Below are 16,580 nucleotides of genomic sequence, written 5' to 3'. Positions count from 1 at the left end.
TACATCACGGCTGCTTTTATGCTTGCTTTCGGACATCCTGGGCTTGAAATAAAGATACTGTACTACTGTACTCTATACAGTACTGTACAGTAAAGTACGCAAAAGCATGACCACTTGAAGAGGATGCACGCACGTGACAATGTACGCCAGACATGTGAACTGACTTATGTGATTGGACAGGCGAACGCACATTTACATCTTCGAAAGTTCTCAACTTGAAGGTTCGTATGCAGGGAACTTACTGTAGTAAGGGTCTAGGCCCAATCAAATCTCTGGGGGGTGAGGCCATCTGTTTAGGCCCTATCTATGCAGGCACTGAAAAGGTGTTTGCACGTACAGCTACTCTACACAAGTCCAAAGAAAGCTTTCTAAGGCATCGTTCAGAGAGGCAGAGGTGTGTTTTTAAATGTATGTCTGTGTGTGGCGGGAAGCTACAGGGAGATGGAAGGAACGTGTCCACTGCCTGCTCTCATCTACAAGGATGACAGGGGCACCGGGCAAGGGGCTCTCGGGAAAGCAGTCTGGTGGCGAACGGCACCCAAAAGGTGGCTGTGGGCTCTCTTAGGCTTATGTATTCTCGGTGCCCTTGCTTGTAAAGGAGCCATCCCATTACTACAGCAGATTTAAAAACGCTTCCTTTCCAGTCAGATTTCCTAGGTTTTTAATGATTTTAGTTGTTCTGAATCTTGTTCATGTTCCCCATTTATCTTTTTTTTTTTTTTTAAGTAATGGAGAATGAAGTGTGATGCTCTACCAAAGCCTGCGTACGCACATCGCTCTTTAAAAACGCATGCCGTGACGACAAGGATGTAGCAGTGAATTCTGCAAAACTTAGCATCTATTTTTATGACTGGAGTTTGGATTTTGAATCAAAATAAAGGATCTGAGTCATTTAGAGAAAGGAATTCACCCCTCCTCATCCCAGTAAATCAAGGAGGCAGACAGAGAAAATGTAAAACAACGAAGCTCAGAGCTATGTCTGTCCGATCAGGAGCAAATCTGGACCAAATCAGCTCTACTTTGTTGAAAGCCTTTGAATAATGTAAACGAAGAAAGAACAGTGACTGCAGGTCTCTTAGACAGTAGGTCGTTGTGAGTTTAGTCATCAATATTTTTTCAGTTCAATCTAACTTATCCAAAATCATATAATGTAAGCCTCAGTCTAAGTTACTGAATCTATCTTAATCGTATAAAGGTAACGATTAGCTTTAGAAAGCATTTTCCTCCAAAGCTATAAAAGCTTATAAACTATCTAACATCTTCACTTGTCCCTCACAATTCACTTATACTTTTAGGGGAAAGTGACTGACAAGATATTTTGAGTCCAAACCATTAAGAAGTTAAAAATCACTTGTAAAGTGACTGAGTCACAGCTGACTAGGCTCATACGCTTCCAACTTCATAGTTTTTTAAAAAAAATATCACTTTTGAAGTTATATATGTTGTGCAGAGGACCTCCTCATACACCACGGTGAGTGAAAATTTTAAAGCAACCTAAATTTGACTACCCCCAAAGGGCTACGGTTACTCTATGTGATTTTTTTCCCCCTTCCATTTGCCGTTCATTACATCATGGGCAGCATGTGAAGGCCAGAAATAGGAAAGCATTTCAAGAGCTTTCTCAGCTTCTTGCGTGTAGGTACTGGGCTTAGATTTCACTCAGCTGCCGGGCGATCCATCTCACCCTGCTGTACGACGATCGTTTCCAATCTACTTATCAACGTCAGGCCACACTTTAGTATCAAAGAAAGCCAGGATGAAACGTTCAGATTTACAAACTTCATATGAAAGGTCTGTTGCTCACCCTGGTTAGATAAGTGCCCTGATGCACAGGGGAGAGATCTTTTTTAAATGTCGCTATGAATCAGTCCTTCTGATTCAGATGTCTGCAGGAGGACTGTGGGCTATGCTAAACTCATTTCCCTTGCGATGAGACTTAAAAGGAAACTAGCTGCTTGCTGTGAAATTTACCTGTATTGCCAATGTTTTAAAACTTTATCGAAATTCATTTGTCTTCTGGAAGAAACGTTCACACATCGCTGGGGGGCTTGGGTGGTCTAAAGAGGTACCAGAGTGAAAACAGAGGTGCTGCAGATGAGATGATAAATGCTACCCAGCAAAGCTGCTAAGAGGTGGGGAGGGTCCAGGCTGGTCATTTCGAAGATTAACTGCAGCAGTGTTTGCATGTGTGTCGAACACGGGGGGGGGGGGGCGTGTTGGGGGTTTGCATGTGTGTCGAACACGGGGGGGCGTGTGTCCGTGTCTGAACTAATTCACGAGGCAGAGCTGTTGCATTCACTTACTTGTTCCTGGAGGACTTTGAGTAATGCCTGTGTGTGTGACTGCTCTTCCTTTGCTTGTTCCAGTTCTGACTTTTTGTTGTTTAACTCCTCCTGGATGGTCAGCAATTGCTGTGAAAAGGATATTTAGGATAAGTAGGATTGAAGGCCAATGGAATACTGTAAGATATTGAAAACATCCATTCCAAAACACGAGGAAAAGGTTTGTACGTGTCTTAAAGCTTAATCCAGACTTCAGTTGACCTTTTTTAAATGTCTGTTTCACACACACACCCCCCGTAGTGTAACGAGTGGGCAGTTAATGCCACAGTATCAGGCTGTTTGTGACACTGATGCACAACGCTTGTTTCAGTGTTTGTGAAGGCACCTTTATATTCCTTTAAACAGATGCGTATCTGTAAAAATATGTAGAATAGTGGTAAGAAACTAAGACATTGACAGCTGAAGAAATTAAATCATAAAGACACTTAAAATAATGAGTCAACTTGTCCGAGGTTACATCATTTTACATATGACCCTAAAGCTAGCTTTCCAGTAGCTCTGTAAAGCTGCTTCCCCAGGTGGCTGGGAGCACAAAAGAGCCTTTTGCCTTCTCTGTTATGATGGTGATGTTTTATTAGATCAGCAGGACTGAAGTCCGAACTGCAATCAATGTATCAGTCGAGAAAACTGCTGATACAAGCTGTCAAAACACTCAGCTATGGCCTGCACCGTTGTTCTGAAGCAGGGCCACTGAACGGATTGCTGCGAAGCCTTGAGCGCGCCTTGCCCTATCAACTGTAATGCATGGGAGGCTTACCCGGCCTGCCAGGAGGACGGGGCTGCCCAGAACTAATTCTTTGGAACATGGTTATGTGCTAATATATACACAGGCTGGAGAGCACATTCAACAGCTTCAAAACAGGCCCCGGAAGCAGCTATGTCTTATTCAGAGCTTCTTGACAACAAAGGGCTAGTTTGCAAAGACGGAAGCCTGTTCCTTCTGCTCCTGCACATGACAAGTGCTGCACTGATGATACGAGAATGTCAGTGCGTTCCTGCCACGAGGGTAGCTGTCTCCACACCAAGGCTGCGACTTCTGGGGCTGGACAAGCTGGCTGCAGAGCTGCCTGGCCAGTTCTGAACTATCAAGGCCGGAATAAACACTGTCACTGGATTCCGGATGCTTAAAGTTGCCAAGTGGAAGGATTAAATTGAATCTTCAAAACTGCTAGTTTTGCGGTACGTTGTCGGGGAGGAAGTACTCAGAAAAACACACTGTGCCTTAACCCCTGGGCTTGCGTGTCCTGTTCCCTCGTCCGGTGCTGGCTGTAGATTTAAGAACCTGCTTTGGTCCCCCAGCATAAACAGTGATTTCCTTGCAGTTTTCAAAACACTCAGCGCCCCTTATTTTACCACCTGCCCGTATCACACTCACATGTGATGCAATACACACAACCCACACGGGCTCCCTTCACATGTTGCGTGATTCAATCGTGCACCAATTGATTAAAGTGCAGAAACCGGGGGCCATGCTGTACTCTGGTACCATGATAAGTAATGAAAATGACCATTTCCGAACAGTGGGGAATGACCCTGTTTCTTTATTCTCATTCATGACCAGCCCCAGAACAGTTCCGAGAGGATCTGGTGCTCTGACTTCCACGATGCCGAGTGGATTTTTATGTCATTAGACCATTTCGAATCCACTCCTTAAACCTCCTTTAAAAATAAGCCAAATGAAGGACAGGAAATTGTCTTCAAACATAGGTAGCTTATGTTCACTCAACTGCAGCACTCGAAGTAGCAAAATTTAGAAACGACTGATGTCCAGCAGAGGGGGACTGGCTACAGTAACGATGGTGCATCTGTACAATGGAACACCATTAAAATGAAGTTGCACAAGTGTCTCTGGACATAGAATTAACTCATAATATACTGTTCTCCACATGACAAGTTCAGGCTATGAAAGGGTTTCACTGAATTTTGCAAACTATTCGTAGAAATGAACCTGGACGCTGTCTCTGGGTGAGTGGGCTTACGGATCTTTCTGTTAGTTTTGCTTGTCATTTTCTGGTATGTCTGTAAAGGAGCAGACACTGCTTTAGTAAGAACAGCAACAAGAGCAAACAAATGAACTTAATTAAAGTTGGGGAAAGGACATAGAAAGGAAAACCACTTGGACACAACTCTCAGCTGTTATTACCAACACTGTAAATAGATCAGAGGGGAAGTGAGAACTCCACTGAGTCTGCCATTTCATCCACACATTTACAACACTGCTTTGTGCTATTAAAACGTGTGTGCGCTCGTGTACACGTACACGTACACACACACACACACACACACACACACCCTTCCCCTGACCTCACTTCCCATGTAAGCTTCCATCCGTTCTCACTGTTCCTTGGAATCACACTTTTAAATTAAAAAAAAGTGTGATTCCAAGGAATCATCCCCAGTTCCTTTTCTTCTCGTATGTAGGCAACCGCTTTCAACGGTTTCTTTTTTATTTGAATGTGTTTTTCCAAAGTATATACTGTTGTTTTGAGAGTACGCATTTGTATGTTAAGTGACAGTGTTCATATTTCTCGTTTACTATGTTTTTAAGATCCATGTTGATACGTATATATATCTAACTATTGCTTCTGGTGGCTGCATACTATTTTATAGGGTACGTCCACTCAGTTATACCTATTCCACTCTCCCAGTGAAGGCCACTCAGATTATCTCCAATTCTCCTCCCCCTGTATAAGGCTGTAGTGGGAGATGCTAATGCTTGTCCCTATGGACCTGTGGAAGACTTGCCCTGGTGCATATCCAGCGATGGAGCTGTCGGTCATGGGGCATGCCTGAGGAGTTCACTGCCAAAGCTGTATCACAGAATGGCTGTACCAGCCTACCCGCCCACCAGTGCTGTAAGAGTTACTGTACCCCACACCCACACTAACACTTTGCATTATCCAACTTTTCAACCTCTGTCAGTCTAATAATATCAAGATTCTTCACCTTGGGACTTGCCTTGTGGTCGAGCTGTAAAGAATCTGTCTTCCAATGCAGGGGATGTAGGTTCGATCCCTGGGTGGGGAACTAAGATCCCACATACCACGGGGCGACTAAGCCCACCTGCCACGGCAACTAAGATCCCACATACCACGGGGCAACTAAGTCCATCGTGTGCCTCAATGAGAGAGCCCTGCGTGCCGCAAACTACAGAGCCCGCGAGCCACAACGAGAGAGAGAAAACCCGCATGCCACAACTAGAGAGAAGCCCGTGAGCCGCAACGGAAGATCCAGCGTGCCTCAACGAAGACCCCGCGTGCTGCAACTAAGACCCGATGCAGCCAAATAAATAAATTAATTTATATATATTTTAAAAAAAGATTCTTCATCTTTGAAAAATCTCATACTTCTCTGACCCCCTGGGGTTTTATGCATCTCACATGTCTGCCAGCCTTTGAGGTTTACTGACACTTCTTAAAGGGAGAGTCAAGGGTAGTGGTTCTTAAATATGGAGAACTTTTCAAACACACTTATTCCTGGATCCCACAGAAGACCAATTAACTCAGAATATCTAGGGGACGGACTCAGGCAATAATATTTTTTAAAAAAACCTCCCCAGGGCTTCCCTGGTGGCGCAGTGGTTGAGAGTCCGCCTGCCGATGCAGGGGACACGGGTTTGTGCCCCGGTCCGGGAAGATCCCACATGCCGCGGAGCGGCTGGGCCCGTGAGCCATGGCCGCTGAGCCTGCGCATCCGGAGCCTGTGCTCCGCAGCTGGAGAGGCCCGTGTACCGCAAAAAAAAAAAAAAAAAAAAAAAAAAAACCACCTCTACAGATAATTTTAATATGCAGCTGGGAAGGAAAACCACTGTCTCTTTAAATGCTTATTTAATCCTGCTACAACGTTGCTTCTGTCCAGAGTACCCTACTCTGCTCTTACTAAAGTCACTAACGCTTTTCTAACTGCCAACTAGGATGCCAGGTTCTGTTTGCCTTGGCATGTCCTCTCTCTCCAGGCGACCCTGTTCACACCCACGGCTTCAACTGCACGGGCTCGGCTCCTGCGCTCCTGCTTTTCAAAGCTGACCTCACAGCCTCCGCCCCTCCTACTGCCCACCAGACCCTTTCCCTACAGTGTTCCAAACTGTGCTTACTGTGACCCCTCCCCCACAAGGCTAATTCTATTCTCCTGGTAACCAGAGTTAAAACCTTGAGGTCCATGCCCGCCCTTTCATCACGCCCACAACCTCTCTGCCCGTTCCTCTGCCTTCTCTCCAACCATCTTCACTGTCATGTTTAGGATGAGCATCTCTCTTCTGGATCTGCTTTTTCCTCCTGTCATTCACCCTACACTCCTAAGAAAATTGAATCAAAGTGCTCCTGTGCTTAAAAAATACCATCGATCCCCCAATCTCTACTGGATAAAATCCAAACCACTGGCTGTGTCGTCCTTCCCCAGACATGCTACGTCCTTTCATGACTCTATGAAAAGCTCACTACCCAGAATTCTGCCTGGCAGATTCCTATTCATTTTTTAAGCCAACTTAAAGAATGTTTTCGGGCTGACGTCAATCCATATGATGACTTTATACGATAGAAAAGAGCCCCATCCTCTAGGCAGACAGGACCCTTCACTAAGGCACATGGTTGGGCAGTAGAGTAGGGGCTTGATTTCATCCCCTTTCACCCATGTGGCCTGGTGCCCTTGTCCAGGGCAAAACCTGCACAACTATAAGCAGTGGTCTTGGTTTCTTCCTCAATAAAGACCCCCTCTGATCACCCAAGCAAAGTTAGCTGTTCTAACTTCCATGCTCCAAAAGCACTTTTATATGATATATTACATTTCATAGATATCTCCCCAACTAGCCTACATCCACCAACGGTAGGGTCAATAACTGGGTTACCTCTAACACACGACAGGTGCTGAATGAACGAATGAGTAAAGAGGTGAATGAATGCTTGCTCTGGTTTCCCCAATTCTATGAGATTAAGCCACGATCTAGCAAAAAAACAAAACAAAAGAAAAACAAAAAAACCACACACACACAAAAGCCAAAACGAGAACAACAACTACCTGAGGATCTATCACTGGGTAATTTATTGTTCTAGACATATGGGTATATGAAATCTTTAGAGGAAAATAGCACTTAAGACATTTTGATTCTTTACTCTGGAAGTTCTAGATAACCATCCTCAATCTATAGGGGAGTATTTCTTTTTTTTTTTTTTTTTTTGCGGTACGTGGGCGCCTCACTGTTGTGGCCTCTCCCATTGTGCGGCACAGGCTCCGGACGCGCAGGCTCAGCGGCCATGGTTCACGGGCCCAGCCGCTCCACGGCATGTGGGATCTTCCCAGACCGGGGCACGAATCCGTGTCCCCTGCATCGGCAGGCGGACTCTCAACCACTGCGCCACCAGGGAAGCCCGGGAATATTTCTTAAAAGTCTAAGAAAATCCAATCAGTGAATTTATTATTATGTAATTTCTTCCCCATGTTCCACCAAAAAGCAAACAAATAAACCAAAACCACCACTAGAGGAAAAACAAAATAAACACCCCTGGACTATTTTCTGCATTCTTTCAAATGAATTGTTTCTTTTGTTTACAAAAGGTAAACTCACGAATCTAACATTTATGGATTCAAAACCGTGGGGATTCAAAACTGTGATTGTTCATATGACTAGATGTCTTATAAAAACAATGAGATAGTCTGCAACTAGATAATTTAAGTCAGCCTTTCTGGTCTTTTTTCACTTGAAATCTGTGAGACTGTATACTATTCTTTCCAGTTTGAATTTTTAAGTTCCAGAGTGCCTCAATTACAGAAGTTCACAGGCAGCTAGAACTTAATCAGAAGAGCCTCTCGGTTGGACCGGCTGACTGCAGCATAATTTTAATTTAACACTGGGAAGTGTGGCATTAAACAGATGCACTATTACATTTTTGGTGGTTACAACTGAGTGTGTTCCAATTAGGCAATTATCCATACGCCAGTCAAGTGCAAACACTCTGGCGGACAAAAACAGGTAAATAAACGCCGAACCTGACACATCTTCGTATTTCCAGGCCACTGATTTAATAGGATCATTTGTAATGCTCTCTGGGGATGCAGACTTCCGTGTGCAATGGGTCTTTCTCTCTGACAAATCCGAAGAGCAACCAGTGTTACCTGGAGCCCCAGAATAAGTGAGGTCACGTTTCCATTTTTACAGATGGGCGATTCACAGGCACCCAGAGGTTAAGTCCTGTATCCGAGGCCACGGTATCGGGGAAACACCTACCACTTGCACAACTCGATTTTCCTACTTCAAACTGTGGTTTCTACCCTGACAACCACACTGATCCGTCAATTGGAAATGGAAATCAGGACATGCCAGACTTAAAACCTTCCTAGCAATGACTTCTACCTACGCATTCACCATTTGCACTTAAGACCGAGGCTGCTGGAGACATGCCTTTGCGTATCCTTCTGTGAGTGCTGTGGTGGATTTCACTGTCCTTTAAAAACTGTAACCCTTTCCTTGTCTTTTTCCCTTAAATTGTATAATTTTGTCACTAAGGTCAAGTCTTTATATAGCTAACATATCAGATGAGCTTAGATTCCATGAAAGCCCCAGACTACGGAGCAGATTCTCTGTATGAAAGAACACCAGCAACGTCTCATGACAAGCTGACGCTCACTGAACGGTGCCGCCTCAGGAATCTCTTGCAGGACTGGTGAGCTGCTTGGGGATGGAGCTGCTGGGTGGCCTGAAACTGAGAGCATCTGACTTTGTGTCTTCCATGGCGGTGGAGGAGTACTCTTTGTAAATTCACGGTGGTGGCAGGTCACGTGAACTCGTGCCACTAGGTAGATATAATATATACCGATAGTGACTGACACCTATACACACACACACACACACACACACACACACACACATTTTCTCTCTTTCCCTCTTCCCCTCATTTCAAGATTTCCCCAGCGACTGGCTCTATGTTCAGTTCTTTTAAAACAATCCAGTAATATTCAATGATCAATCAATCAAGCAATCATTCATTTATCCATTCTTTCAATCATCACTTATCTCCTAAGTACACAGTGCTGGGCTAGACAGTATGCAGGACACGGAGGAAACCAAGTAGACTGTCCTCAAGATGCGGGGTCACGAGGCTGCTAGTCTATCCACTAAAATGAATTTAGGGTGGCACAAAATATTCTAACAGTGGTTACAACCAATGTGGTTTCCCTAGGAGATTCTTGGGGGGTCAGTTCAGGTGTTAGGAGAACATGAGCTCAGGGGGTCCATTTTGAATCAGAACTTGTTCTCTACTCATTAGAAATGAGTCACCAAATACTAATGCTTGAGGTCTGGAAATATTTGAGCCCATACAGTGTCATCAATTTTTCATGTGTTTTTGCTCTTTTGATTCAGTTTTAATAAATGTTATTCCATCTCGATAACTTTGCTATAAATTCGATGCCCTACTTAGTGGGATAAGCCTTTAAAGGCCAGTAGGATATCGCCTAAGGAAATGAGGTCTGCTGGCTTCCAAAGACAGTTTTCCACCAAAGGCCAGGGTGGGTGTGACTATGTCTGGACAGACCAATCAGCAGTTGTTTTAATGTCCAGACCGTGGGGCGACGCCTGCGGGCATCCAGCATCATCATGTCTGCACACCTTGTCTCCAACCCCATTACTCCGTGTATTTCAGCCTGCTATCTGAACCCCCCCGGTGGCCAGTGCTGCCGGATCCTTTTCATCTTGTCCTGCTACAAGGTGAGGGGATCCGCTCATTCGTCCCTTCCTCGTTGGTGAGATCCTGCTACCCAAACACAGCTCCCTGCTTCTGCTGCTTTTCTCCCCAGGCTCTCCAGACCTTCCACCCCTTCAGGCCGGCTTTGCTTCTCACAGACTTCAGAACCACTTAGGAAGGGCAGCCGCGCTAGGTCCCACTGCTGAAGTCTGCCTGTTCCCACCTCACGTCTAACACTGAATCCCGAGCCAATCCCTGATTGCTGGGAAAAGCCTGAGATGTAAAAAATCAAGTGCATATTATCACAACCTAAGAGCAAGGCTTTGCCTAAAGGCCAACACATCTAACAGTATTCCTGAGAAAGGAGAGAAACCTGGCTCAGGGGAAGGACAGTCATTTACTACCTGGTACTCACAACGTTCACTTTTCTCCTTGGGAAAAAAAAAAAAGATGGAATTGAACTAGTTTGAATTTTTTTGTCGCACGAGGTGGTAAGACTACTCCAAATTTATTCTTGTTTTAAATGCCATCTGCTTCTACCTGCGGATGAAACTGCGCTTCAATTTATATCAAGGTCCAAGGGTGACCAAGCCTGTGGCCTGGTTTATCCATCCCAGTGCCTCCCTCTCTGCCAACAGCTCAGTGACCCCTGGGGGAGAAACATCTTCTGGAGAGAACCCCACCATTTAGATGACTGATAGCAGGAACACCAGATCACAGGAATGAAATTGTGCTCAGGGCCTAATATCCTATTACACCAGGCTATGCATATTTAATTCCTTGGGTCTCTCCTCATAAATCAATTCCTTCAGGCCCTTAATCTCGTCAATATCTTTTCTGATATTGAATTTTAAATGCCATTCTCATTGCTAGGTAGAAAGGCAATCTCTTACTCGTGATGGGATCAGGTTTCATTTACAACTGAGAGATGCTTGGAGGAGCCTGGCCCTGTTCCCTGACCCTGCTGTTAAGATCCTAATGTCGGTCAGAGACAAACAGCCCAGGTGCAGGTCTGACAGGGCTGGCCCTCCAAGAGGTCAAGACAAGGAACCCTGGGGTCATGCCTATTGGTACCCTGGGAGCCTGGGACAGCTCTGGGAGACTGGGGAGAAGGCAGAAGTAAGTGTTTTCAAGGGTGTGGATCCTCAAGGGGGTCCCTGAGACATGAGGCACCCTGCCACCCACCCGGGGCGGTGTGCTCTGACAGGGGTTCCCTTCTCTGAACAGACGAGCAAGGGCCTGACCGAGGACACACACGGTGTGCATACACTGGAGCAAGATCTCGCGGGACGTGGGCGAAGGGAGGCCACGGGCCATGGGTTCTCTGGAGGGGAAGCATACAACCGGAGAGCAAGGGTTTGGAGCTGGAATGTTTCCAGGTTCTCTGAGGCTGGCCCCTAACACTGGTGCTTCCCCCGCTGCAGGGTAAGGGAAGAATCCCTGAATTCCGTGAGCTGTGCAAAATTCCCGAAGGGAAGCAGAAGCGATAAATGTAAGACTTCAAGAGTGACCGAGAATTGGGTAACGCAGGTAACCACTGAGGTGCAGATCTGGAGGCCTAAGTCTGCAGGCAGTGGAAGGACTCCAAGGGCGGGGCTCTGGGAGCTGTCAACCTCGGGGCAGGAAATAAGCAGGTGCAACTGCACAAAACTTAATGGTAATCAAACTAAATGAAGGTCCATCCACTGATTATCAGCGTGCACCAGCAATTCTAACATAATCAGTGATAAAATCCTTTGTTGATCTAAAGCCTAACCAATTGCTGTGGTTACCGATAAGAGTCAATATACATGGTCAAGCTTCAAATGAGCAGTTTCACTTCTTACCGTTTAATAAACATACTGGATGTAGAAACGAATTTGGAAAATGTCAGTATCACAGTCTGCTCCCACCCTCCCCCTCCCCCACCCCCATATGCTCACACAGGACTCAGCTACACCCAGTTTTTGGATTTTGAGCTTGTCTCAGACACAGTGTCTCCAATCCCTGTAGCACTACATGTATTCTTACATTTCTACAGCAGATTCGAAATAAACAATGGTGGCACAGTTATCGCAAAGACTGAGAGCTAGAACTGAGCTACTTCATTCCACAGGACCTCTTAAAGAATTTTTATGTCTAAAATTTGAAACAGTGAAACATGGTGAGAACCATGAGTTGTATTATTTTTGTTGAGTGCAAATTTTAGTTCTTATGTTACATATTTATACTGAATTTTAATATTTTACAAGTTGAAATGAGTTCTTTCATAACTGTTGACTGTTTGCCTTAAAACTAAAGGACAGATCAAGAAAATGTTACCAAATCAGTGGTACTATTAGTAGTTGCCTAAATTGTGTCTTTTGCATTTGGGTTTGTTAAGATTCATGTATTTACTGGACAATTATTTACAGACTGTAATATATTAACTATAATCAAAAGATCAAAGTGCAAACTGTTAGGTGGGTTAAAAAAATTATTTAATAGAGAGTTGTGATTTTTTCCTTACATTGTACTATTTTACTTAAAAATTTTTTTACAGGCATAACTATATGTGAAATTCAATATAAGAAAAATTTCACTGTATTTCTTTCTTGGCCACTATTATTACTTGTTTCATTTCATGATTATTACTGAAAATAATTTTGTCCTGTAGCAGAGGAGGATGTTTAAAAAAGGACCCCCTCGGAGTGTCAAGTTACACTAGGCACACCCCTGGCACGCAGCCCAGTGTCTGGGCAGGAGAGGAGATAATGACCTTGGGAGGGGAGAAATGTGTCATCAGACTTGGTTTTAGAGACCATTTCCTTTACTTGGCTATCCTCCTGGGAGGGCCTTGTGTAAAAGACAAGATACCCTTTGGCATTTGTATAATCCAATGGAGTTACTTATCACGATACACTATACCCCAATAAGGCAACATTATGATGAAAAGAAATGCAGCCAAGGATTGGAGAAAAGGCAAAAAAAATAAGCCCCAGGTCATTGTTTCAAGGTTAACATGGTTAGCTCTATCGCTGACTTGCTGTGTGACCTCAAACAAGCCACTTTACTGCTCTGGTCTCCTCTTTCCCTCACAACTTTCTCATGAGGAATGATTTATCATTTGCAAAGCAACACATCAATTAATGTCTTGCTTACTGAACGCAGGAAAAGAAGATGCAAAAGTGGCTTAGAAGACTCAAAAACCTATTTTCTCTTCTTCAGATGCTTTTCTTTTTAATAGTGTAATTTGCAGTGTCGTTTCAACTTCCTGTTTTTCACTTTCCTCACATGTTAAATAAAGATGACAATACTCATGAGTGGGATATTATGAGACTAAAGAACATCCATTAATATGTGAGGCTCCTTAATGGCAAAGGGTACTAAGTTAAATGAAAGGGCTGTTACTATCCTCTTTGCAAAAATGGACAGACTAAGGTCAAGTGAGCGGGCCTTACATGAGTGGGCACTCCTGGGGATTAATATTCATAGCGGAAGGTCTGTTGTTCAGTCCCATCCTGTCCATGCTGGTCGTCCTCCTTCAGCCAATTTTCAAAACACAGGGCCAGCCAACTTGAATTAACACCATTCATGCAATTCCCAAGAGAAGGTGTCAAATGTGTTGCTGAAGTAGGAATATAAATCAGTGATATTCCTTCTGTTGCCTCTGCTGGCAATTCCACTGCAAATGATAATCCAATTTGCTGGGATTTATTTATTCTTGTCACTTTTTTTTGGCAGTTATATAAGGTGGTCATCACCCCAGCCTCTGGGCACATGTACAGCTGTTAATGTAGAAATTTAAAATATTAACATGCTTTCCAGCCAGGTTGGCCCATTTACTTCAAACAAGAACCTAATTGCACAGCTGGGTCTTGCATTGTGCCCCAAAGGCCAAAAGAGATTTGTTCTTTTTCTGCAGGGTTTATAACCCAGTCACGATCAGAGCTTATAGCTAGAAAACCCTTTATGGGTGACTTGTGACCAAAATCCCCTGGTCATCTTTGGAGTTGGCTTATGCAAAGTGATCTGGGGCTAATTCAGTTCAGCCCGTGGAGAGCCAAACCATGCTCTTTCTGGCATCAGTAACAGATACTACCATCATCAGTGACCACCTTGACTGCAGTTTTAGGAAAGTGGCTTTTGACTTAATGGTTACAGAGTAAGAACGTGTTTTTTTTTTTTTTTTTTTTTTTTTTTTTTTGCGGTACGCGGGCCTCTCACTGTTGTGGCCTCTCCCGTTGTGGAGCCCAGGCTCCGGACGCGCAGGCTCAGCGGCCATGGCTCACGGGCCCGGCCGCTCCGCGGCATGTGGGATCTTCCCGGACCGGGGCACGAACCCGTGTCCCCTGCATCGGCAGGCGGACTCTCAACCACTGCGCCACCAGGGAAGCCCAAGAACGTGGTTTTGAGAGCTTCTAGTTGAATCCTAATTGGTGAGAAAGTTGTAATGATCTAACATGTAAATGAAGAGAGAAAATACAGCTGAAAGTTCTAGCTCTACATCAGCCACAGATGTCTGACTAAGGATGGACATGAGTCATCACCTATGCTGCCTAACTCTTGATTAATGGCAGAACTTGAGCAAAGCTAATTCAATGATAACAATATTCCCAATTTTCCTTTGTTAGCGCAAGTTGACGTTTTTATGGCTAGGAGACTCAGACATCTAGGGGCAGGGTGAGGAGAGGAGAACGGTCCCTGAACTGAGTGCTTTGAATCTTTAGTGACTCTGCATCAAGGTTTGCAAATAATGGGCACATTCGTCTGTCACAGAGAAGGTGTGAGGCAGAGGATGTCTGCTCGTTCCCTGAAGTCTCCACGTTATTTTAATACACTGGGGCTGGTCTGGGACCCCTCATTAGGAGTCTCAGAGTAACCAGAACCTCGTGGAGGTCTCCAAGTTTCACCTGTTCCCTGTTCCAGAGCCGAGCCCTGGGGAGACAGGTGAAGGCCTCACCAGATAAGGACAGTCTCCCTGAGGGGCTTTAACCACCTGCAGGTGGTCTCCGTGGCAGTTACTTAACCTCTGGACTATCTCAGGTTTGCCCAGTCCCTGAACTGCAGACTGTCTTTAAGGAAAAAAACAAAACCGCAGCAACAGTAGCAGCAGCTGCAAGAGAAAAGCTCAACAGAGACTGACTGCCATTGTGAAATGTGCCACATATTCTTAATATCTGGGGCTGAGATCCATTGGGTAAAATAAAATAGAGCACCACCCATTTTGCATAGATCTCAAGGATGCAGACAGAAAATTACCATTTTAAACCAATCTTCTCTGCTTCTGCAACATTAAACATAGGAAGCACTAAAGAAGTGAGCTGAATCGCTCAGACCCTTTACAGTAAATTGTGTCAGCATGGCCATGAATGATAACAGCAAAAAAGGGTCCCAAGGTATAAAAATTAAGAGAAATTAAAGCTGTAGCTCTACACTTAATATCTACCCCGTGATGATGTGTTCCTCCAGCCTTAGCAATCCCTCAACTTGAGATCGGTGATTGCATGCAATTTAACATTACATGTGGGAAGTCTACCCATGTCCTTTTAATGAAAATTTCAATCACAGGTTTTGCTGAAGTCAGTTGAAAGGCCAGCTTCTAACAATGATGGCACAGAAAAGATCTTCTTGTGTGATACACAGCTAGCTACGTGTGCATTCTAGAAATAGGGAAATCAACACCAAGATTAGTCTTGATGACTTTCATTTTTTTCCAAAAGAAAGAATATGGAGACCACATTTTTAGGGACTGCCAATAGACTCTATATAGCAGTGATTTTTACTTCCTGATGATAATTTGAAAATGTAAATCATGATACAAGTAAGTGACATAAAGCAGTTATATTCTAGTCCAAGTGATTATATCAGGATTAAGAAGGATTATGTGAGAATTACTTTGGGAAGTTTAAAGAAAACCACCTGTTTTGCCACTGAGTTCACTGTGGATAGTCTTTAACAAGATATGAAAGTCTTCTTTTATTCCAAGTTGCTACAATCTTCATTTTTTTCTGTAGTTTCATATTATGAATGGATATTCAGTGGCTATTAAAAAGACTGCATTATTCGGGTTTAACCTGTTAATGGGATTGTATCTATTAATAGACTTCTGCAACATTGAACCAACCTTGCATTCCTGAAATAAATCCAGTTTGGTGGTTTATAAAATACCAGATTAAATTAGCTTTTAAAAAGGAATTTTAAATCTATGTTCATAAGTGAGACTGACCTGTAATTTCCACCCCTCTTTTTTACTGCCTTTGTCCTGTTTTGATATCAAGTGTACTAGGTACACTAGCCTTATGAGTTAGTTGGGAGGCATTTCCTCCTTTTCTATTCTCTGAACAATTTTGCAAAAGATTGGCATAATCTTCCTTGAATGTTTGGTAGAACCTTCCAGTAAATCCATTTTGGATCTGTTGCTTTGATGTAAGATTTTAAGCTTCTAACTCCAATATTTTTATGAGATCATCCAGGCTTTCAATTTTTTCCTGATTTAATTTTGATAAGGTTTTCTTTTCTTCCTTTAGGAATTTGTTTATATCACCTGAGTTTAAAACTTTGTAGTAAAACTATTCCTGATTTTTTCATAGTTCTTCAATCT

General features: G+C 43.9%; 1 protein-coding gene across 11 annotated transcripts in view; it reads right to left on the bottom strand.

The window, feature by feature from the left end:
- ENOX1 (ecto-NOX disulfide-thiol exchanger 1) overlaps positions 1-16,580 on the bottom strand; it is a 611,047-nt gene that overhangs the window by 63,984 nt on the left and 530,483 nt on the right. For 10 of the 11 annotated variants that reach the window (XM_060129461.1, XM_060129462.1, XM_060129460.1 and 7 more), the window contains one exon: positions 2,304-2,411. The exons of the other annotated variant lie outside the window; for it this stretch is intronic. In XM_060129461.1, coding sequence (XP_059985444.1) covers positions 2,304-2,411 — 108 coding nt within the window. The remainder of the gene's footprint in view (positions 1-2,303; positions 2,412-16,580) is intronic. 11 annotated transcript variants of the gene reach the window in all.

Source organism: Lagenorhynchus albirostris, chromosome 18 (assembly GCF_949774975.1).
Source record: "Lagenorhynchus albirostris chromosome 18, mLagAlb1.1, whole genome shotgun sequence".
Lineage (NCBI taxonomy): Eukaryota > Metazoa > Chordata > Mammalia > Artiodactyla > Delphinidae > Lagenorhynchus > Lagenorhynchus albirostris.
This window is presented reverse-complemented; position numbering and strand designations above follow the sequence as displayed.